This window comes from Geotrypetes seraphini, chromosome 13, assembly GCF_902459505.1.
Source record: "Geotrypetes seraphini chromosome 13, aGeoSer1.1, whole genome shotgun sequence".
Taxonomy (NCBI): domain Eukaryota; kingdom Metazoa; phylum Chordata; class Amphibia; order Gymnophiona; family Dermophiidae; genus Geotrypetes; species Geotrypetes seraphini.
This window is the reverse complement of record NC_047096.1, coordinates 46,485,523-46,510,549: the sequence shown is the minus strand read 5'-3', so window position 1 is coordinate 46,510,549 and position 25,027 is coordinate 46,485,523. Positions and strand designations below refer to the sequence as shown.

The window sequence follows — 25,027 nt, the reverse complement described above, 5'->3', positions numbered from 1 at the left end:
TCCCCCTCCATCCCACTGAGGTTAGCTTGGAGGTCACCCACTAGTGAGAATACCTGCCTGCTTGTCCTGGGATAAAGCAATGTTACTTACCGTAACAGTTGTTATCCAGGGACAGCAGGCAGCTATTCTCACGTCCCACCCACCTCCCCTGGGTTGGCTTCTCAGGCTAGCTACCTGAACTGAGGAGACACGCCCGGATCTCCGGGTAGGAAGGCACCGGCGCATGCGCGGTGCGGGCATCTAGAAACTTTAAGTTTCTACAAGCAACACGTGCTTGTGAGACGTCCGTACCGGGGCTCTGTCTGATGACATCACCCACTAGTGAGAATAGCTGCCTGCTGTCCCTGGATAACAACTGTTACGGTAAGTAACATTGCTTTTCCTTATGTCCTTTTTCTTAGGGGTTGAAGTGAAGGAAGTAGAATCTAGCCTGGGTTGAGACTAGGTTTGGTCAATGGATACTTGATGTGATGTCACAACATGTAGGCACTTTGAAGTGTGATGATTTTATTGTATCTTTTTTATGTGATGTCTTTTTTTTTTTTTTTTTTTTTTTTAGTATGTATGTATTTATTTATTTATTTGTTCATTTTTATAGCCCCTCCTCCCCAGAAGTTCAAACTCCACCTCTCACTAAAGCCAACTACTCCAAACTAATAACCTTACCCATTTCTTACTCTTTTTGAAAATGACCAATTTTTTTTTTTTTGTAAGTTCTTGTTGTAATACATCTTGGATAATTCTTTTGTAATCCGCCTTGAACTGCAAGGTAATGGCGGAATAGAAATCCCTAATGTGTAATGTAATGTAATAAAATAAAATAAAGTTAGGTACTTGGAAATTCCCTAACTGTCCCAAAGGCTCACAATCTAGCTAAAGTACCTGAGAAAACAATTATTAAATAATAAAGATATGTATGTATGTGCTATTATAATCTGCACAGGTATATGCAAATACAAATTTTTAAAATAAATGTTAAGTTTATTGGAGGAGGTGAAAAAACACATCAATCTCCTCCTGGAAAAATCTGATGCATGGGAAAAGGGGAGGGGAGGATAGAGGCGAGTTCTGTGTTTTTATTTTCATATTGCTACATGTTTCTCAGAGTATGTATTCACTCTGTCATCTGTGCTTTCGAGTCTGGTATAGAAACTTTAAGGGGAGGGGGGGTAGCTGTGTTATCTGGAGTAACAAAATTAACAGAGAGATGACCTTTTATTAACCATTTCCTTGAGACATGAGCTTTCAAGGACAAATTTCCTCTTGGTTAGTCCATAAGGTGCCACCTATCTCTCAAGTCTGGCATAGAAAAGTTATTGTCCACAAAGTACACCACGTGGAGCCAGTCCTTTGACCCAGGAGTTTAGAATGCAAAATACTTTATTTCAAATTGTGAAAAATAAACAAACAGGCACTGGAACCTAGACCCAACACTAGGCCATGTTTTGGCAGTATAAGCCTTCCTCGGGTCTTTTTGAGGATCGGAAATCCAATAAAAACATACAAAATAAAAATGACACAGCATTAGTGAAAATATAAAGCATCACATCAACGATGAAATAATAATGAAATAAAAGCAATATATCAAAGTTGAAAATAGATAGAAATATAATTTAAAATACAGAGGCAGTCTTAATATAAAAGCATCATAAAATCATTAACATAGAAACATAGAAAATGTAATGTAATTTATTTCTTATATACCGCTACATCCGTTAGGTTCTAAGCGGTTTACAGAAAATATACATTAAGATTAGAAATAAGAAAGGTACTTGAAAAATTCCCTTACTGTCCCGAAGGCTCACAATCTAACTAAAGTACCTGGAGGGTAATAGAGAAGTGAAAAGTAGAGTTAGAGGAAAAATAAAATAAAATGGTGGCAGAAAAGGGCCATAGCCCATCGAGTCTGCCCCTGCCAAGTATCCGCCCCCCTGAATTTACTCCCTTAAAGATCCCATTTTCTCTTAAAATCCGTCACGTTGCTGGCCTCAATCACCTGTAGTGTGAGTCTGTTCCACTGATTCACCACTCTTTCGGTAAAGAAGTACCGTATTTTCTCACATATAATGCGCGCGTTATACGTGTTTTTTACGTACCGCACATAACCTTGCGCGATATACGCATGAGCGCGTTGTACAAAATTTTTTTTTACATAGTTCCCCCCCCCCGACGTCCGATTCACCCCTCCCCCCCCCGCAGGACCGCTCGCACCCCCACCCCGAAGGACCGCTCGCACGCACCCCCACCCGAAGGACCGCTCGCACGCACTCCCACCTGCACCCCCACCCTGAAGAACCGCTCGCACCCCCACAGCCTCCCGACCCCCCCCCCCCATCATGTAGAAGCTCCTACCGGTGTCCTGCTGCTTTCTCTTGGCGGTCCCGACACCCGACACGATCGGGGCAAGAGGGAGCTCAATCCCTCTTGCCCCAGCCAACCGCTGCACCCCCGACACGATCGGGGCAAGAGGGAGCCCAAGCCCTCTTGCCCCGCCGACTCCCCAACATGGGCCCAACCCGACCATGTGCCCAAGGCCCGCCCCCAGGAGGGACCTAAGGCTCCCGGGCCTATTCTGATTGGCCCAGGCGCCTTAGGCCCCACCAGTAGGCGGAGCTTTGGGACGGATGGACCAATCCGGCCTCATTCCGTCGTTGGCTGCCTGCCGGACAGGCGGGTTTGGCTCCCGTCTGTCCGGCCAACTACACCAGGGGGGTCGCGGGTCGGTTGGGGGGGGCGGTCGGAGGTTCTTGGGGGGCGGTCGTTGGGGGGAGGGGGGTTTGTGTCCAGGGCAGGAAGGCCTGGGATCCCTCCTGCCCGTAATGTAGTGCGGAGTGGGGGTAGGGGGTTGCCGTGGCCAGGAGGGTTTGGGCTCCCTCCTGGCCCAAACAACTAGCGGGGGGGGGGGGGGGTCGCCAGGGCCAGGAGGACTTGGGCTCCCTCCTGGCCCGATATTGTCGGGGAGTTGGGGAGTCGGCGGGGCAAGAGGGCTTGGGCTCCCTTTTGCCCCGATCGTGTCGGGGGGGGCAAGAGGGCTTGAGCTCCCTCTTGCCCTGATCGTGTTGGGGATGCCACAGTTGGCTGGGGCAAGAGGGCTTGAGCTCCCTCTTGCCCCGATCGTGTCGGGGGTGCCGCGGTTGGCTGGGGCAAGAGGGCTTGAGCTCCCTCTTGCCCCGATCGTGTCGGGGAGTCTTGACCGCCAAGAAGAAGCAGCAGGACACCGGTAGGAGCTTCTACATGATGGGGGGGTCGGGAGGCTGTGGGGGTGCGAGCGGTCCTTCAGGGTGGGGATGCGTGCGCAGGTGGGAGTGCGTGCGAGCGGTCCTTCGGGGTGGGGGTGCGTTCGAGCGGTCCTTCGAGGTGGGGGTGCGAGCGGTCCTGCGGGGGGGGGGTGAATCGGACGTCGGGGGGCATCAGGCTTTCAAGGTGGGGACAGGACTTCAAGGGGGAGAGGAGAGTCGGGGCGGGCGAAAGGAGAGTCGGGGTGGCCAGAGGAGAGTCGGGGCGGGCGAAAGGAGAGTCGGGCAGCATGCGCGGTATATGGGTGTGCGCGGTATATAAAAATTTCTGTACATAAATTTGTGTTTTTTGCACGCTATACCCGTGTGCGCGGTTTACACGGGTGCGCGTTATCTACGTGAAAATACGGTACTTTCTGGAGTCGTTATGAAACTTCCCTCCCCTGATTTTCAGTGGATGCCCTCTGGTGGTCGAGGGTCCCACGAGACAGAAGGTATTATCTTCCGACTCGATGCGACCCGTGATGTACTTAAACGTTTCAATCATGTCTCCCCTCTCTCTTTGTTCCTCAAGTGAGTACAGCCGCAATTTTTTTAGTCTTTCTTCATACGTTAGATCCTTGAGCCCCAAGACCATCCTGGTGGCCATTTTCTGAACCAACTCGATCCTCAGCATGTCCTTACGGTAGTGTGGTCTCCAGAATTTAACACAGTACTCCAAGTGAAGCCTCACCATGGATTTGTATAACGGCATGATGACTTCAGGTCTCCTGCTGACAACACCTCTACGGATACAACCCATCATTTGTCTTGCCCTGGAGGAAGCTTTCTCCACCTGATTGGCAGCCTTCATGTCATCACTAATGATCACCCCTAGATCACGTTCTGCCATGGTCGTAACCAAGGTCTCACCATTTAGTGCATAAGTTCTGCGCGGGTTTCTCTTGCCCAGGTGCATTGAAGCCCAGCTGCCAAGTCGTTGACCATCGTTCCAGAAGTAGTAGGTCCTGTGTCATATGATCAGGTAACAAGCTTTTGCCTACTATGTTGCAAATTTTGGCGGCGTCGGCGAACAGTGATACCTTTCCTCTAAGTCCTTGCATCATATCTCTTATGAATAAGTTGAATAGAATCGGGCCCAAGACCGAGCCCTGCGGTACTCCACTGAGCACGTCCGACGCTTCTGATGGGGTACCGTTCACCACCACCCTCTGTAGTATCACTCAGCCAGTCCCCAACCCATGTAGTTAGAGTGTCTCCCAATCCTGACGATTTCAGCTTGTTCAATAACCTTCAGTGTGGGACGCTATCAAATGCTTTACTGAAGTCCAAAATCACCACGTCCAGTGACTCTCCGGCATCCAGTTGTCTAGTAACCCAGTCAAAAAAGCTAATAAGATTGGATTGGCAGGATCTATCCTGGGTGAACCCGTGTTGGTGGGGATCACGTAGGTTTTCCTCATCTAGGATTGTGTCAAGATTCCGTTTGATCAGTGTTTCCATGAGCTTACACACTATAGACGTGAGACTCACTGATCTGTAGTTAGCTGTCTCTGTCCTGCAGTCCTTTTTGTGGAGTGGGATTACATTGGCGGTTTTCCAGTCCAAGGGGACTTTTCCTGTGCGTAGGGAAAGATTGAAAAGCACAGATAATGGTTCCGCCAGGACTTCACTTAACTCCCTGAGCACCCTGGGGTGTAGGTTGTCCGGTTCCATGGCTTTGTTCACCCTGAGTCTCGAGAGTTCGTTGTAGACGCTACTGGGCGTAAATTCGAAGTCTTGAAATGGGTCTTTCTGGTTATCTCCCGTCTGAAGCTGTGGACCATCTCCCGGTGCTTCACATGTGAAGAATGAGCAGAAGTATTCGTTTAGTAGTTCTGCCTTGGCAGAATCTGATTCTGCAAAGTTACCGTCCGATTGCTTCAGATGTACAATCCCATCTTTGCTTCTTTTCCAGTCACTAATATAGCTGAAAAAAGATTTATCCCCTTTCTTAATGTTTTGTGCTAGCTCTTCCTCCATTCGGAGTTTGGCCTCTCTGACTACTTTTTTGACAGCTCTAGATCTGTCTAGATAGTCCTCTTTCGCCTCCTGTCTTCCTAAATGTTTGTTGGTGATAAATGCTTCTTTTTTCTTTTTAACTAGGTCTGAAATTTCATTGCTGAACCATTGGGGTCTTTTGTTTCTCCTGCGTTTACTTATTGTTCTTATGTGGCGGGTTGTTGCTTCATGTAGGATGGACTTCAGAGTCGACCACATATCCTCCACATTGTCAGCTTTTGCTTGTTTATGTAGCTCTTGATGGACAAAAACTCCCATGCGGTTGAAGTCTGTGCCTCTAAAGTTGAGAACCCTCGTTGCTGTGTTTGACTTAGAGAAACCTTTCTTGAGGTTGAGCCATACCATATTATGGTCGCTGGAGGCCAGTGTATCACCTACTGAGACCTCCGTGACGCTATCTCTGTTGGTGAGTACTAGGTCCAGTATTGCCTGGTCCCTGGTGGGCTCCAATACCATTTGCTTGAGACGTACACCCTTTATGGATGTTAAAATTCTTTTGCTGCTACATGTAGTCGCGGAGAGTGTGTTCCAATCTGCATCTGGCATGTTGAAGTCTCCTAGCATTACTGTATCCCCGCGCAGTGTGATGTTTTCTATGTCCTCTATTAATTCCATGTCTTTGTCTTCCTGTTGTCTGGGAGGTCTTTATATCATGCCAAGGTATAGGCATTTTTCATACCCTCTGGCCAGGTTCACCCAGAGGGATTCCCCGGTGTATCTAACATCTGTAATTCTAGTAGTTTTGATGCATTCCTTAGTGTACAGTGCTACACCTCCTCCCAATTTACCCTCTCTGTCGCAACGAAGTAAGTTGTAGCCCGGTATAACCATATCCCACCCATGTGAGTCCGTGAACCAGGTTTCGGATATCGCTATCACGTCTAGATTGGCGTTTATTATTTCAGTCTCCAATTCTAGAATTTTATTGCCCAAGCTGTGTGCATTAACATACATAGCCATATCTGTGAAGAGATTCCCTTATGAGATTGTGCGTCTCCTAAGTTATAAGAACATAAGAACTGCCATCTCCGGATCAGACCCATGGTCCATCGAGTTCGGCGATCCGCACACGCGGAGGCCCAGTCAGGTATACACCTGATGTAGTTTTAGTCACCCATATCCCTCTATGCCTCTCGTAAGGAGATGTGCATCTAATTTGCCTTTGAATCCTAGCACAGTGGATTCCTTAATAACCTCCTTTGGGAGAGCATTCCAGGCGTCTACCACTCGCTGTGTAAAGCAGAACTTCCTGGCATTTGTCCTGGACTTGTCCCCCCTTAGCTTCAAACCATGTCCTCTTGTCCGTGTCGCGTTGGACAATGTAAATAATTTATTTTCCTGCTCTATTTTATCGATGCCTTTCAGCATTTTGAACGTCTCGATCATGTCCCCTCGCAGCCTCCTCTTCTCAAGGGAGAACAGTCCCAGTTTCTTGAGTCGTTCCTCATATTCCAAGCTCTCCATGCCTCTTATTAGCTTCGTTGCTCGTCTCTGCACCCTCTCCAGCAGTTTTATATCCTTCTTTAGGTTGGGAGACCAATGTTGGACACAGTATTCCAAGTGTGGTCTGACCATTACTCTATAAAGCGGCATTATGACTTTCTCCGATCTATTCGTGATTCCTTTTTTTATCATGCATAACATTCTGTTTGCTTTCTTTGCCGCTGCCGCGCATTGTGCCGACGGCTTCAGGGTCCTATCTATCAGTACACCCAGGTCCTTTTCTTGTTCGCTCTTACCCAGAGTTGCGCCTGACATTCTATACTCGTGTTCCTTATTCTTACTACCTAAATGCATTACTTTGCATTTCTCCACGTTGAACTTCATCTGCCATTGCTCTGCCCATTTCTCTAACTGATACAAGTCGCTCTGGAGTTCCTCGCTATCCTCCTGCGATCTGATTGCCCGGCATAGCTTTGTGTCGTCTGCAAACTTAATGATCTCACTGGATACTCCTTCTTCCAGGTCATTGATGTAAATATTAAATAGGATCGGCCCAAGAACCGAGCCCTGGGGCACACCACTAGTCACTTTCTCCCAGTCTGAGAACTTCCCATTTATGCCCACTCTCTGCTTTCTGTTTTCCAGCCATTTGCCTATCCACCTGTGTATATCTCCCTCTATTCCATGGCTTTGTAGTTTCCTGAGAAGTCTTTCATGTGGAACTTTGTCGAACGCCTTCTGGAAGTCCAAATATATTATGTCCACCGGCATTCCACTATCAATTTGCTTGTTCACGGTCTCAAAAAATTGAAGTAAATTCGTTAAACATGATTTCCCTTTCCTGAACCCATGTTGACTGGGTTTCATCAAGTCGTGTGTATCTAGGTGCTGGACTATGCTATCCTTGATCAGTGCTTCAACCATCTTTCCAGGGACAGACGTAAGGCTCACAGGTCTGTAGTTGCCCGGTTCCCCTCTCGATCCTTTTTTGAAAATTGACGTGACGTTCGCTATCTTCCGGGTATCTGTCCAGTTCTGATTGTCAGATTGGCAAGTTTTTGCAATTATCATTGATAATTTTCCCTGACTTATTGTGGATATCATTGGTACCTACCTCAGACTCAGAAGTGCGACATGCCTCCTCAGGGTGGTTTCTTACTGCTCTGGGATATAAGTATGTACCCTCCCCCAACTTACCTAGTTTAAAGCCCTATGGAGTAGGCGGGCCAGTTGATGTCCAAATACGTTCTTACCTCTCCTGGTTAATACATAACGTTTATTATAATATCACATCAGGAAAATGATAATAAAACAGCACATATAGGGAATTGAATGTTTTATTATCATTTTCCTGATGTGATATTATTATAAACATTGTGTATTATTAATGATTTTATAATGTAACATAGTAACATAGTAGATGACGGCAGATAAAGACCCGAATGGTCCATCCAGTCTGCCCAACCTGATTCAATTTAAATTTTATTTTTTTTTTTCTTCTTAGCTATTTCTGGGCGAGAATCCAAAGCTTTACCCGGTACTGTGCTTGGGTTCCAACTGCCGAAATCTCTGTTAAGACTTACTCCAGCCCATCTACACCCTCCCAGCCATTGAAGCCCTCCCCTGCCCATCCTCCACCAAACGGCCATACACAGACACAGACCGTACAAGTCTGCCCAGTAACTGGCCTAGTTCAATCTTTAATATTATTTTCTGATTCTAAATCTTCTGTGTTCATCCCACGCTTCTTTGAACTCAGTCACAGTTTTACTCTCCACCACCTCTCTCGGGAGCGCATTCCAGGCATTCACCACCCTCTCCGTAAAGTAGAATTTCCTAACATTGCCCCTGAATCTACCACCCCTCAACCTCAAATTATGTCCTCTGGTTTTACCATTTTCCTTTCTCTGGAAAAGATTTTGTTCTACGTTAATACCCTTTAAGTATTTGAACGTCTGAATCATATCTCCCCTGTCTCTCCTTTCCTCTAGGGTATACATATTCAGGGCTTCCAGTCTCTCCTCATACGTCTTCTGGCGCAAGCCTCCTATCATTTTCGTCGCCCTCCTCTGGACCGCCTCAAGTCTTCTTACGTCTTTCGCCAGATACGGTCTCCAAAACTGAACACAATACTCCAAGTGGGGCCTCACCAATGACCTGTACAGGGGCATCAACACCTTCTTCCTTCTACTGACTACGCCTCTCTTTATACAGCCCAGAATCCTTCTGGCAGCAGCCACTGCCTTGTCACACTGTTTTTTCGCCTTTAGATCTTCGGACACTATCACCCCAAGGTCCCTCTCCCCGTCTGTGCATATCAGCTTCTCTCCTCCCAGAATACACGGTTCCTTCCTATTATTAATCCCCAAATGCATTACTCTGCATTTCTTTGCATTGAATTTTAGTTGCCAGGCATTAGACCATTCCTCTAACTTTTGCAGATCCTTTTTCATATTTTCCACTCCCTCTTCGGTGTCTACTCTGTTACAAATCTTGGTATCATCTGCAAAAAGGCACACTTTTCCTTCTAACCCTTCAGCAATGTCACTTACATACATATTGAACAGGATTGGCCCCAGCACCGAACCCTGAGGGACTCCACTAGTCACCTTTCCTTCCTTCGAGCGACTTCCATTAACCACCACCCTCTGGCGTCTGTCCGACAGCCAGTTTCTGACCCAGTTCACCACTTTGGGTCCTAACTTCAGCCCTTCAAGTTTGTTCAACAGCCTCCTATGAGGAACTGTATCAAAGGCTTTGCTGAAATCCAAGTAAATTACATCTAGCATATGTCCTCGATCCAGCTCTCTGGTCACCCAATCAAAAAATTCAATCAGGTTCGTTTGGCACGATTTACCTTTTGTAAAGCCATGTTGCCTCGGATCCTGTAACCCATTAGATTCAAGGAAATACACTATCCTTTCTTAGCAACACTTCCATTATTTTTCCAACAACCGAAGTGAGGCTCACTGGCCTGTAGTTTCCTGCTTCATCCCTGTGACCACTTTTATGAATAGGGACCACATCCGCTCTCCTCCAATCCCCAGGAATCACTCCCGTCTCCAGAGATTTGTTGAACAAGTCTTTAATAGGACTCGCCAGAACCTCTCTGAGTTCCCTTAGTATCCTAGGATGGATCCCGTCTGGTCCCATCGCTTTGTCCACCTTCAGTTTTTCAAGTTGCTCATAAACACCCTCCTCCGTGAACGGCGCAGAATCTACTCCATTTTCTCGTGTAACTTTGCCAGACAATCTTGGTCCTTCTCCAGGATTTTCTTCTGTGAACACAGAACAGAAGTATTTGTTTAGCACATTTGCTTTCTCCTCATCACTCTCCACATATTTGTTCCCAGCATCTTTTAGCCTAGCAATTCCATTTTTTATCTTCCTCCTTTCACTAATATATCTGAAAAAATTTTTATCTCCCTTTTTTACATTTTTAGCCATTTGTTCTTCCGCCTGTGCCTTCGCCAAACGTATCTCTCTCTTGGCTTCTTTCAGTTTCACCCTGTAGTCCTTTCTGCTCTCCTCTTCTTGGGTTTTTTTATATTTCATGAACGCCAACTCTTTCGCCTTTATTTTCTCAGCCACTAGGTTGGAGAACCATATCGGCTTCCTTTTTCTCTTGTTTTTATTGATTTTCTTCACATAAAGGTCCGTAGCCATTTTTATCGCTCCTTTCAGCTTAGACCACTGTCTTTCCACTTCTCTTATGTCCTCCCATCCTAACAGCTCTTCCTTCAGGTACTTTCCCATTGCATTAAAGTCCGTACGTTTGAAATCTAGGACTTTAAGTATCATGCGGCCGCTCTCCACTTTAGCCGTTATATCAAACCAAACCGTTTGATGATCGCTACTACCCAGGTGAGTACCCACTCGAACATTAGAGATACTCTCTCCATTTGTGAGGACCAGATCCAATATCGCTTTTTCCCTTGTGGGTTCCGTCACCATTTGTCTGAGCAGAGCCTCTTGAAAGGCATCCACAATCTCCCTACTTCTTTCCGATTCCGCAGACGGAACATTCCAGTCCGCATCCGGCAGGTTGAAATCTCCCAACAGCAGAACCTCCTCTTTCCTTCCAAACTTATGGATATCCACAATCAGATCCTTATCAATTTGCTGCGATTGAGTCGGAGGTCTGTAGACTACACCCACGTAGATAGAAGTTCCATCTTCTCTTTTCAGAGCAATCCATATCGCTTCTTCCTCTCCCCAGGTCCCTTGCATTTCGGTCGCTTAGATATTGATCTTTACATAGAGAGCTACTCCTCCACCTTTATGACCATCTCTGTCCTTCCTAAAAAGATTATATCCCGGTATGTTTGCATCCCATCCATGTGATTCACTGAACCATGTCTCTGTGATAGCAACAATATCTAGATCTGCCTCTAATATCAGGGCTTGCAGATCATGAACTTTGTTGCTTAGACTGCGAGCATTTGTGGTCATTGCTTTCCAGCTATTTTTCAGCGATAATCTCCTTTTTCGTATGGATTTTTGTGTCGTTTCACTTTCCGTTGCAATACTAAGAAATGAGTTGTTGATATTGCTTATGTTGCAGCCTTTACTACTATCATATCTTTTCTTTTGCCGGGGGTGGTCTCTATAATTGTCCTTCGTACATACACCACCCCCACCTTCTAGTTTAAATGCCTAGAAAAATATTGTCTAAATTTCTCTGCAAGGTTTCTTTTTCCTGCTGTAGTAATATGTAGCCCATCAGTGCAATATAGCTTCTTGTCCTTCCATGTATTTCCCCATCCTCCTATGTACCTGAAGCCTTCTTGATGACACCAGGCTCTGAGCCATCTATTAAAGTCCTCTGTGTTTTTCATTCTTTGCTCTCCTTTTCCATATGCAGGCAGTATTTCAGAAAAAGCTAAAGTCTTTACAAAAGGTTTCACGCCCTCACCAAGCTCCCGAAAAGCTTTCTGTGCTGCAAGTGTGGAGTTGTTGGCCAGGTCATTTGTTCCCAGATGGATAACAACATCAGTGTTAAAATCCTTAGTTTCTTCCTTAATTATAGTCAGTATTTGCCTGGAACTCCTGGTAGCTGAGGATCCTGGAAGACATTTCACTATTATAGTCCCACCAACCCCAGGGACCACTATTCATATATATAGACCCATATAATCAGGACTTCACAACCAATCAAGAGGGTGACTAAAGTAGGGAAAATCCTGTTATAAATCCTGTGTTTTAGGGTAGCACTGATAGAACCTGCAGTTTTGTTTAAAAAACTGTGTTTTAGGTGGTATAGAGCCTATATTTCTGGTGCCTGTGGCTCAGGGTGACTAAAGTAGGGAAAATCCTGTTATAAATCCTGTGTTTTAGGGTAGCACTGATAGAACCTGCATTTTTGTTTAAAATACTGTGTTTTAGGTGGTAAAGAGCCTATATTTCTGCCTTACTAGTAGTCTTACTTTTGGTCTCCTCGCCCTGTGTTCCAAGGTTAATGCCTCTGATGATGGAATCCCCCAAAAGTAATAGTTTTCTGTTTTTGGCTTTTTTATTTGTACTTAGGGTGCTCTTGTTCTCTTGAGTTTCCTTCATTGGTTCCAGTCCCACCTCCCTTCTGTTTTCCTGAGTATCGCAGTGCACTAGTGGAGCGAAGGAATTCTGTAGAGGTAATATTAGTGAAGGTGGATGTTTCTGTGTTACATGTTTCAGTCTTCCTGAGCCTACTGTGACCCATTTATTCCTGGGCTGTTTTATTCTTTGAGGTAGAGGTGGTAAGTTGGTATGATTTTGTGGAGTGATGGAAGCTGCTTTAATTGTATTCAATTCCTGTTTAAGTTTGCAGAGCACCTCCTTAATACTGGCAAGTTGAAGACAGATGGGGCAAGCCTTAAGCCTCCAAATAGTATGTCTTGGAATTAAAGCACCACAGTGATTGCATAGAATAAAGGTCATCTTGATTGGTTGTGAAGTCCTGATTATATGGGTCTATATATATGAATAGTGGTCCCTGGGGTTGGTGGGACTATAAGTAAGACTACTAGTAAGGCAGAAATATAGGCTCTTTATCACCTAAAACACAGTATTTTAAACAAAAATGCAGGTTCTATCAGTGCTACCCTAAAACACAGGATTTATAACAGGATTTTCCCTACTTTAGTCACCCTGAGCCACAGGCACCAGAAATATAGGCTCTATACCACCTAAAACACAGTATTTTAAACAAAACTGCAGGTTCTATCAGTGCTACCCTAAAACACAGGATTTATAACAGGATTTTCCCTACTTTAGTCACCCTGAGCCACAGGCACCAGAAATATAGGCTCTATACCACCTAAAACACAGTATTTTAAACAAAACTGCAGGAAGAGGAAATAAAGATTTAACAGAGGAAAGAGAAGGATTTTTTTGTGCTTTTTTATATTTTTTTTTAGTAAGAAACAGGGAGGAGAAGAGAAATTAAGCAGATATAATGCTGAAAACCAGTGAAAAGAGCAGAATATGAAATGCTGAGTAACTTAGCTTTTAGAAGTTCACAGGGCAGCTTTTATATTAAGACTGTCTCTATATTTTAAATTATATTTCTATCTATTTTCAACTTTGATATGTTTGTTTATTTCTCACCCGCCCTTATCCAGGACGAGTTACATATGAACATACAAAATAAGACATTAACTAGTTTGTCATACAAATCAATACAAAAACACACTATAACAAATTACATACTTACATATAAAATCAAATTAAGAACATAAGAAGTTGCCTCCACTGGGTCAGACCAGAGGTCCATCGCGCCCAGTGGCCCGCTCCCGCGGCGGCCCATCAGGTCCGTGACCTGTGAAGTGGTTTCTGTCTAATCCTATAACCTACCTCTACTTCTTTCTGTACCCCTCAATCCCCTTATCTTTTAGGAACTTATCTAGACCTTCCTTGAACCCCTTTAGCGTGCTCTGGCCTATTACAGCCTCCGAGAGCGCATTCCATGTGTCCACCACCCTCTGAGTGAAAAAGAACCTCCTAACATTTGTTCTAAACCTGTCCTTTTTCAATTTCTCCGAGTGCCCCCTTGTGCTTGTGGCTCCCCACAGCCTGAAGAATTTGTCCCTGTCTACCTTCTCTATACCCTTCATGATTTTGAAGGTTTCTATCATATCTCCCCTAAGTCTCCGCTTTTCCAGAGAGAATAGCCCCAGCATTTCCAATCTGTCCGCATATGAGAAGTTTTCCATACCCTTTATCAACTTTGTCGCTCTTCTCTGGACTCCCTCAAGTACCGCCATGTCCTTTTTGAGGTACGGCGACCAGTACTCCAGATGTGGGCGCACCATCACCCGATATAGCGGCAAAATGACTTCCTTTGTCCTGGTCGTGATACCCTTTTTGATGATACCCAACATTCTGTTCGCTTTCTTTGAGGCTGTCGCACACTGTGCTGATGCTTTCAATGTTCTGTCTACCATCACCCCCAGGTCTCTTTCAAGTTTGCTCACCCCCAGCAACGATCCCCCCATTTTATAGTTGAACATCGGGTTCTTTTTCCCTACATGCATGACTTTGCATTTCTCAGTGTTAAAACTCATTTGCAAATGATATACGTTGCATCAATGACGAATATCATTTAAGGCAAATACTAGCAAAACCCTAACATACATCAAAATATAAAATTACATAAGGTATATGTAAGGTTAGACCCTCCCCAAAGGTCAGGTTTGGAGGTGTAATGTGAGGCAGCCTTACAATCCGCCAGGTCCCGGGTTCAATATTCTCACAGAAGATTCATTAGGAAGTAAAATCAAATGACAAACACAGCCAGAAGTGATTGCATAAATAATATAATATAGAAATACAGAAAGGCAATCTTTAGAACGATACATAAGCTTTACAAATATAGAGTGGATTTAGAGACTGCTTCTGTGCTCTTGTGAATGAGAGAGAACAGACAAAGAAAAGAATCCAAGGGAAGAAGAGGCAGAGAAGCGTGATGTTCCAGGAAGAGAAGAGAGGAGGGGGAGTTCTAATCTATATTTCTACATTTGAGGCTATACAAGATGCCTCAATGGCATCTTTCTTTTATGTTGCTTTTATTTCATCATTGATGTGATGCTTTAAATTTTGACTAATGCTGTGTCATTTTTATTTTATTTTGTATATTTTCGATTCTGTAAAAGACCCCTGAGGAAGGCTTATATTGCTGAAACACGGCCTGTTTTGGGACTAGGTTCCAGTGCCTGTTAATTTTTCACAATTTGAAATAAAGTATTTTGTATTCTAAACTCCTGGGTCCAAGGACTGGTGTACTTTGTGGATGTTTCTGCTTCTTTTGTGGAAGCCTGGTCTTTTGCTTCCGACGTTGGGAATCGCTGCTTTTACAGCTTGCCCTTTCAGTGGCTTTGTGGATTGTGCATAGAAAAGATATTGAGTAGGCTGATAACAAGGACTTGAGTTTACTTCTGTAGTGGAACAGACTTTTAAAATATTTTAATCTCCCTCCTTTCTTTTAGGAATCGGAGAGATCAATGCGTGATGACTTCAGCTTCAGCAGCAGTGCCTTGATTGGGCTGCTAGTGATTGCAGTTGCTATAGCCACTGTGATTGTCATTAGCTTAGTGTTACTACGGAGGAGACAATATGGAACAATCAGCCATGGAATCGTGGAGGTGAGTAGCTCTTGGCTCGGCTATAGGGAAGGGAGGTTTTTCTTTTATTTCTTTATCAATAAATTGGGACAGAGAGGGAAATTGCTTAAAGTACCTGATTAGATTTTTGGCCATTGTAAACAACTCCCTTTTGTAACAAAAACAAGTTATATCAAATAATAAAGCAACAAACAGAGGAAAAATTATTCTCCCATGTGATAAGAAACCCCTCCCCTTCTCTCCCCTCATCCCTTGTATCACAAAATCAGGGTACAAAGAGCTAAAACAGTATACTACTCAATTACAAATATAAGCAACAGTCTGTTAACACCCAACAAGATTAATACTAACTCATAATTCCTCCCTTCCCTGCCCCTAATATCATATCGAGATGAATCCATACATCAGTGGGATCATCTAATCTAATCTTCTATTTGTGTGTCTCGCATACTTATGCATGCTCAAGGCGACTTACTGAGAGAAGAAGGTAGAATAAAGAGCAGGGACAGATGAAAGCAAGAATGTTGCTTGATCTAAGTTATTATGTGGGCTTCAAGGAGTTTGGTAAGAATGGGAATGCCAGCAATGGGCCTGTAGTTTGAGGCTGTAGAGAGATCTACATTTGATGTTTTTGGTATAAGGGTGAGCGCTATTTTTCCCATTTCTTCTGGTAAATGGCCATGGTTTAAGGAGCTATTTAGGAGATTGGTGATTCAGATGATGATTTGTTCAGGTGTGGCTGTGAGGAGATATGAGGGGCAGTTGTCCAGGGGGCTGCTGCAAGTGGACAGTTTGGATATTAGTCTTTTTGTATCAAGGTTGGACAAGTTGGAGAATGAGGCCCAGATTCAGTCTGCTTTAATGGGCTCTATGGGGTGCTCAGAAGTATCAAGAGGGGTCGGTTCTGTGATGGTCATTTTAGCAACTTCTGATTTGAACTGTTTTGATTTTATTGAGAGAGAAATCTGCTAGTTCTTGTGCTGTAATTTTGTTGTGGTGGCCCATGGATTCTTGATTCAGGGGGAGGGGGGTTATTAGACGTCACACCAGGAAGAATAATTTTTTATTTTCTAAAGTTTTGGTTCCTAATTTGCTGGCATAGTAGATTTTCTTGTCCTCTGATATGTTGAACTTGTATTTCTTTATTGATGTTCCCCAATGTGTTTCCTGCACTTTGCTCTTTTGCCATTTCCTTTCCAGTCACTTGCATAGTTTGTCAGTTCCCAATGACTCAGTAAACCAAGGAGAGGTTCGATTTTGTTTTATTTTGTGAGGATAGAGGGGTGTAACAGTTCTAATGTGTCGGTTATGGTTTTATTCCAGTTTGCTAGCACTGACATGCAGTTTGAAGGGGAGTTTAGGGATTCAGTCACTATGTTCCAGAAGAGGTCTGGTCTCATTTTTCCACACACTAATTTCACTTCCTTGGTAGCTTTGTTGTTCAGGTTTCAGTTGTGAGGTTTAGGCAGACATTTAGGACAGGGGTGCCCACACTTTTTGGGCTTGCGAGCTACTTTTTAAATGACCAAGTCAAAATGATCTACCAACAATAAAATTTAAAAAAAAAACACAAAGCACACTGTACGCATAGAAAATGTTAATTATTATTCCTATTCCAGGGTTTTTCAAAGAGGTCAAAGCAGATGACTCTAAGCACTATCACCTCAGTAACAACCATACAAAAATAGACAAATATACCCCCCTCCCTTTTTAGTAAACCACGATAGCAGTTTTTAGCGCAGGGAGCTGCGCTGAATGCCCAGCGCTGCTCTCGACACTCATAGGCTCCCTGCGCTAAAAACCTCTATTGCGGTTTAGTAAAAGGACCTTAGTGTAAAATAAAGACAGCAGATATAAATTCAGACACATTTTGATCACTAAATTTAAAATAAAATCATTTTTCCTACCTTGGCTGGTGATTTCATGAGTCTCTGGTTGCACTTTCTTCTTCTGCCTGTGCATACAATCTTTCTTCCCTTCTTTCAGCCTGTATGCTTCCTCTCCTCCAGACCTCATTCCCTCCCCCAACTTTTCCTTCCTCTCTCCCTGCCCTTTCTTTCTCTCTGCCTCCCTTTCTTTTTTTTTCTGTTTCTCTTCTTTCCTTCTGTCTCCCTGCCTGCCCTTTTTCTTTCTTTCTCCCTGCTCTCCCCCAAGCCACTGCCATTGCCATCGGGGATCAGGACCCAAACGCCGCCAATAACAGGCCCCAAGCTCTCCCTGCTTCGGCAACCAGCATTCTTCTCCCCGACGTCAATTCTGCCGTCGGGAAGAGGAAGGCTGATCAGCCCAAGATCGTGATCAACCTATTGGGGGAAATGCTGCCGGGTCCTGCCTTCGCGGAAACAGAAAGTAGGCAGGATCCGGCAGGAAGAAGAACAAATGCTTCACTAACCTGTCTCCCGCATTAGCCCGTAGCGAACGCTTGCTTCAGGTCTCTCAACATGTGCGTGCCAGCTTCCCTTCTCCTCCCCCCTCCCCTCCCCCCGGACATAACTTCCGGTTTCGGAGGGAAGAGAAGAGAAACCGGCACGCACACGTTAGAGCCCGGAGCATAAGTTTGCTACGGGCTGAAATCTCCAAGCCGGTTTTTTGGGGTTTTTTTAATGTTCAGCAGCGGCAGATGACAGCTGGGCGGACCGCCCAGTTAAAAGGCCCTAGGGAGAACACTGGAGAGGAAGGCTGATCGGCCCGTAGATCAGGACGGCAACACGAGTCTATCACGGAGCCCGGGATGGGCTCCGCGATCGACTCACGTTGCCTTCCTGAGCTACTGGTCGATCGCGATCGACGTATTGGGCACCCCTGGTTTAGGAGGTAATGGTCTGCCAAAGGGACTGGGGACCATTTGATCTTGGGAGATCTGAGATAACCATAACATGCCAAAAAGAGAAAATATGATTGCTCTAATGAGACTCCAGTTTTTGAAGGGAAAAATTCCCAATCCAATAATTGTTTAATTTGAGCAGTCCAGTAATACCATAGTAAATTTAGAATAGCTCTTCCCTCTTTACTCTAATCTCCTCCCAGAGTATATATTTTGCTAAGAGTGGAGACTTGTCCTCCATATAAACATATGAAAGTCTCACTGAAGAGATGACAGAGATAGACAAAGTCTGAAAAGGAAATAAACTAGGCAGAATATTCATTTTAAGAGTAGCAGTTCTCTCCCACCATGATATCCATAAGTTCTTCCATTTAAGCAAATCAGAACAAATACAAAAATACACTCTCAAAGTTGTAAATACCTCATTATTTGAACTCCCAGATAACGAATTTGATCAGATGCCAATTGAAATTCATTCTTAGAGATCAGACTTCACAGGTGACCTTTGAGGGGAAGAATGCTGGCCTAGTGCCTAAATCTCAGTAAGCCTTGGTTGTAAGAGAGATGTTGTAGAGGCTCAACATTAAAGATAGTTTTCACAGCAACCTGTGAACTGCATATATAATTTGCATATATTTGCATGCAGAGAGAGCTGTTGACTAATAGACTTCTTTGAATCTATTTAGGACCTTTTTGAGATATTGTGGAGTAGTAAGTGAGAGAGAGACCTGGAAAACTCTTAGGCCAAGTGTGCTATATTTCGGGGGGGGGGGAAGAAGGGAAGGGGGGAATCCTCACCCTTGTGTCACCAAAGCTGTTGTTCAGGTTACAGCTTCTGTCTGTGCAGACAAAAAATGTTACCCAAGCAGAGGGAGTGGTTCCATGTGCAAGCTGTCTTCAGCTTGAATCCCTCATGAAGGAAGTAAAGGAACTGAGAGAGGAGGTGACAAGACTGAGAAGCATCCGTGAGAATGAGAGGTACATCAATGAAATGGATCATGAGGTATTAAAGATTTCCAGTAGTGGGGAAGAAGAAGCTGTGCTGAGGGAAGACAGCTGGATTCAGATTACGGAATCCTGCAAGATTGGTACTGTGAATCCACCCACCCTTGAACCGAAGAACTGGTATACTGCCCTGGAAGTGGAGGAGATGAGAGCATCCCAGGGAGACGAAGGACCAAAGCTTGAAATCCCCAAAGGTTTATCTATAGTGGTGATTGGCCGCTTATAGATAGCAAGTAACACCACTAAGCGTTTTTCTTTTTTGAAGAGGTTTTTTTGTTGGGGGGGGGGGTTTGTTCCATTTTGTTGGTTTTTGTTTTTTTGCCAGATCCTGATATATGGCTATCTTACAATTGTCCCAAACCAGACCTTTGTGTTCACATGCCTTCTTTAAGACGGCTTCTCTTAGACTGAAGTTATGAAAGCATACAATAATGTTCTAGGGAGCGGTATCAGCACGGTGACACAAACTCCTATGCACTCTGTCCATTTTAATATTAATTGAAGTTGAACCACCCACAATCTGGCTATCTGATTTTTTTTTACTGACATCCTAGTGACCACATGTGCACCATAATGATATCGCTCCATTTTGGGAATTCCTTTAAATCTTAAATTATTCTTTCTCAATCTATTTTCCTCTATTGCATCTAAGAGTTAGTTTTGTTGTTGAAATTCTGATCGATAGGTTTGAATGTGTTCCTCCATAGTGTCCAAATGCTCTTCAACCGACTTAATTCTGCCGCCTGTCTCACTAAGATCTTTTTGAATTTCCCCAAGGACAGATTGACATCAGATTGCATGCCTCCTTTCATTTCTAATTTTAAATCTCAGAACTATCGTGCTATATCCTTTAGTAATTTCATCTTCACTGATAGCCCTTGTGGAAAGATCCTCATCTGAAATCAGATTAGCTGCCATTTTAGCTGTGGTGCCATCAGAATTCCCAGCATGTGAATGACTATTTTCCTCACCTTCAGCAGTATATTTGAACTTCCAAGTCACTTCCTAGTTAAATATCTTGACCCAGAAATGGAGACCCACTAAATCTCTCTTGAAGGAGAGGGGAGAAAATCACTATTTTCAAAGCTGCCTTGACAGAGCTCAGCTATCAGTTGTCCATGCTCTTGTGGTGACATCCTATTTCTTATTTGATATACTGCCCATCAACAGTCATCTGAGCAGTTCACAATCTAATCAAGTACCTTAAGTATTTTCCTCATCTGTTCCGGTGGGCTTACAATCTAATTATGGTACCTGAGGCAATGGCGATTTAAATGACTTGCCCAGGGACACAAGGATTGGTGCTTGGATCAAACCAAAGATAAGGGAGTAGAGACCAAACAAATTGGAAATAGCAGGAGCAACTGTGGATTGCTTCTGCTTGTGCTGATTCTAATTTCAAATGGTAGCCATTAACCTGCAGCAGGAGGGAGCAGGAGTGACTTGGGATAGCTCAAAGACCACTGCACCACCAGGGCTTTTAGAAGGTTGGCCTGGGGAGGCAGAGTTGGTGGGCAGCCTAGGACTGAGGTGTGTGGGTGGGGGGGTTGTCAGGAATGGGGGTGGGACTAGGGTTTTGGCTTCAGTTCTGGCCAAAACTGAGTGCATAATTTGCTAGTTCCAGGGCAGCATAGAAAGGGTTAGTGGATAGGATTTAATGCCAGCTTTGTTTTAATGCAGTTTAATAGACTAGCACTCTTATGTATAAGAAATTTTGCGAGACTTGAGAATTGGTGCTCATGGGGGTTGATGCTTTATTTTTGTTTTGACATGCACTTAAGAAGCCAGGTTTACTGTGAAACCTTTGTGCGCATATGTCTGACAGACTCCTCTGCCCAATTAACATACATATACTATGGGTATGATATTAGCATATACTTTCTGAATACATGGTATTGCACTTGTGGTAAAAGCTGTACATTCAAGATATCTGCATACAACTGTACTGTGTTGCTTTCTGCATCATCCTCCGACCTCAACTTGACATTTTTCAGTTGGGTTTTTTTTTTCCCCGTTGATTTTAAAGTTGGATGGTAATTCAAACTTCATTCTAATTTGGTGAGATCACTTGGTCAGTGTTGTGAACTGATAGCATTATAGAAACACCATCTATAAAAATAATAGTGTGTGTAGCTGTGCCACGTTCATTTTCAGTTGGACATGGCACAGCTATACACTATCATTTTTATAGATGGTGTTTCTTTTGACATCTCAAAGTGTAATTTGAGCGAGTGAATCAGTACATTTTACCTATTACGTTTGAACAGCAAGACTCCTGAGGCAGGATCGTGTCAAGTCTGTTACAAATAAATAGGATTGAACACCATCTGGTCTCCTTCGTTGTTGTTTCTTGCTAGATTTCCCTCAGCCATCTGAACTCTATTGTCCATTTTGCATTGGTTTCTCCAACTTTCTTGTGATGATTTTTTTTCCCCCCCCTTTAGGTTGATCCAATGCTAACTCCAGAGGAGCGCCATCTTAACAAGATGCAGAACCATGGTTATGAGAACCCCACATACAAGTACTTAGAACAAATGCAGATCTAACAACTGCGATGGAGGCAGTGCTACCAACCCAGGGGGAAGAGGAGGGCCAAAAGAAAAGGAGAGGATCCATAGGATTGGATCGACTACTGACCAACTGTTGCTTTCAAGAGGGCTTCATCTTACATTCAGAACTCTTGAATCAATAATTAAGACTATAATTACTACTGTAGATTTACTGCGTTATTTTTCTTTTTAAATGAGTGAATAAAATATATGATTATATAAATCTTCAATGATGAATATATTTCAAATTTGATGGAGGTGTAGTTTTTTTTAATTAAATTAATCTGAAATATGGTTCTGTTGTATTTGTGGTCTCATCCACTTATAGATATATATAGATATATATCTATACATGTATAGATATATATTATAAGATTTTTATTTCCGATTGCTTGTATATGAAAGTCATTTGTACTAACTGTCTTGTAAAAATGAGAAATGTGGCTCTTCATATGATTTTTGGCTTTTATATACTATAAAATGCAGAGAAAAACTGAGCAGTATTCCTTTTTTTAAATATGAATTGTAGCTGATTTGTAAACTCTTACAATTGGTGCATGTGTGGCTTTTGTTTTTACTTTTTTGTTCTGGTAGCCATTCCTCCCCCATCCCAGCTTTGTCAAACTGAACTGCTCCAGCCAAGCATATGGTATCTCTGGCCTTTTCTATATTCAGCCACTGTAAGTGGCAGACTTTCAATAAGTGACGAACTGTGGTTTCTGCCTGATATGTCATACATGTACTTGCATGTTCCATTAGATGTCACTGCTGTCCCAGGTCTGAGAACAAAACTTGTCTCACACTGTGGTGCTGCCAAGCCATTGGGACCTCTCTAGTCTTAATATGGTAGTATTTAAACTCTAATAAATATGAGGGACGATGCATAAGTCATGGCAACTTCAAAAAAAAGTGCCAACACTGGCAATCTGATATATACGTTTGAAAGTGTGTGGCATGTACTTAATGTTGCCAGCTGATGAGATGAGTGCAGCAGTCTCTGGTAGGGTTCAAGCAAGAAAAATGACATTTGAAATCATCATTTTATTACGGCATACAATGTACAGCAACGACAGCAAAGTACAAGTACAAACTGTTAAATACCCTTCAAAGTGGTCTCCCAGGTTGGCTTGTGTCATCCACTTCATGACACACACAAGTATATTACAAGTCATTTCTGCAGTACCATCTATGTTGTGCAGTATGGGAGAAACATCCAGAACTGTTACACAATGCCATAATTCTACATGACAACACTACAGCTCATAGCAGACAGTTTACAATGTTGGGGATGGGAGACAACTTTGAAGGATCTTAACAGTTAAACATATTCTCAAGCTGATTGTATGCTTGGTTTAGTGAAATAGTTAACATTTATTACTTAATAAAATGATTTGGAAAGATGTTTAAGTGTTGTATTGAAAATATAATGATTGTATTTCTGTACACTTATTGTCTTTGAAAATGATTCATGAATTTTAATTTCAGTAGGGTGGGGGGTGGGGATATGATTTAAGATTTTCAAGTGTTACATTGAAATTTAATGGATATATTATTGCACACTTGTTTATGATTTAAAATGAATAAAGAATTTAAAATAAAAATAAAATGATTTCAAATGTCATGTTTTTTGCTTTTCCCCTATCAGAAACTGCTGCACTCATTTGGTGGCAACATTAAAGAAGTACATGTCACACACTTTCAAACATATATATTAGACTTCCAGTGTTGGCACATTCTCGAGAGACAAAAAAGTTGCCATGACTTAGGAATCAACCCTCTTAACACATGCAGTTGGTTTTACCCTAAAACTGCATGATGTGAGTCAAGTATTGTGGGATTTGATATTGAATTCTGGTCTTAATTAACTGTCCATGGTAAAGCCATCAGTGTACCCAATAAATATGCTTTGATCTCTGAAAGCCCTTGGAGAAACAGTGTTTTAAAAAGGAATACTGCTTACTGTAAAGAAACAAGGAGAGCAATGATGTTCGTTCCATTCACAATCATGTCTTTGTAATGCTTGTATAGGTGGTGATAATGCTCACAGCTGTTTAATTTTTTAAATCTGGAGGTTCTGGTAACCTGTGGTGGTTATTTTTTTCTATTTTCCTTTGACTGGTTATTATTTTTCCCCTCATTTTTCTCCTACAATTCACAGATTTGATTATTAACCTGCAAGCTCCTTTATGTAGTCTGTGGGGAATGTAAAAAGTTTAAACACATCAATAAACACTTTAACTTCCATTAAGTCATTCTTTTTTTTTACTTTGCTTTTTTATAAGATGTCTTTTGTATTTAAAGGTTTAGCGCCTCAGTATTTTCTTCATGATTAGGTTGTATTGAATCATTTCTGTATCTGCGGTTATTTCTCTCTAGCCTAAATAATACAATACTGATTTTTCCATGTTAGAAATCTTCTCCCACAAACTATTCCTGACATGCTTGTTACCTTTTCTGTTCTCAGATGTGAAGGTGTATAAGGCCCAGGCATTCCTCAAAACTTCTTTTGTTATACTATGCCTTGTTAGCAGATTAAATGTTATGTGCAGTTTCCTTGTGCTATTCAGTGGGCACGTCTCGCCTTCATATTACCACCTCTCCCATTTGCATACTCTGCTTGCTTCATTCTGTAATAGAGAATGACACAGGAACCGTTTACCGTGGTAAACCGTTGTTCACCGCAGTAAATCCACAGGAATGGAGACATTTGCAACTGGTTTACCGCGGGAATGGGGACAAGACTTTTTACCACCCCGTGGGAACGGTGAAAAGTCTTACTCCTGTGGTAAAAAAAATTGTGCCGTGTCACTCGGCATCTTCTCCCCAGCTCCTCTTGTGCCTATTTTACCTTCAGGAGCCAGGCATGCCACGATGAAGACAGAAGGAACCTAAAACCAAAGCCTGATACCAATGTGATTTGAAGAATAAAATTACCAGACAACAAAAAGAAAAAATAAATTTATTTTATATTTTGTGATTAGAATATTTCAGATTTGAAATATATATCCTGCTAGAGCTGGTATTAAACATAACTGGGAACCGCAAAGTCCAGGCTGTGCTTCTTTAGCTTCCAGCTGGCTTAGGGCTCTCTCTTTAACCAGGGGGCAGTTGCCCTAGTTGCACTCCCCTAACATTATTCTTGCCATGTGTGACTAAAGTATTCTGTTAACTTGATTTTTCTATGTAGCATTCTGTATTAATTTGGTTTGTTCAGTTTTCACAATAGTGAAGGGGATATTTGTGAAAGGGAGGGGAGTTGGGTTTTGTTGAACCTTGCTCTGTTTTATTTGTGTTTATAAAATGACAATTGTC

At 43.0% G+C, this 25,027-nt stretch overlaps 1 protein-coding gene across 5 annotated transcripts in view; it reads left to right on the top strand.

Annotated features, from left to right (window-relative positions):
- Positions 1 to 23,963, top strand: part of APLP2 (amyloid beta precursor like protein 2) — a 341,040-nt gene extending 317,077 nt beyond the window's left edge. For all 5 annotated transcript variants that reach the window (XM_033919055.1, XM_033919054.1, XM_033919052.1 and 2 more), the window contains 2 exons: positions 15,203 to 15,358; positions 21,611 to 23,963. In XM_033919055.1, the coding sequence (XP_033774946.1) occupies positions 15,203 to 15,358; positions 21,611 to 21,712 (258 nt within the window). In that variant the 3' untranslated portion in view covers positions 21,713 to 23,963. The remainder of the gene's footprint in view (positions 1 to 15,202; positions 15,359 to 21,610) is intronic.
- Positions 23,964 to 25,027: the final 1,064 nt, after the last annotated feature.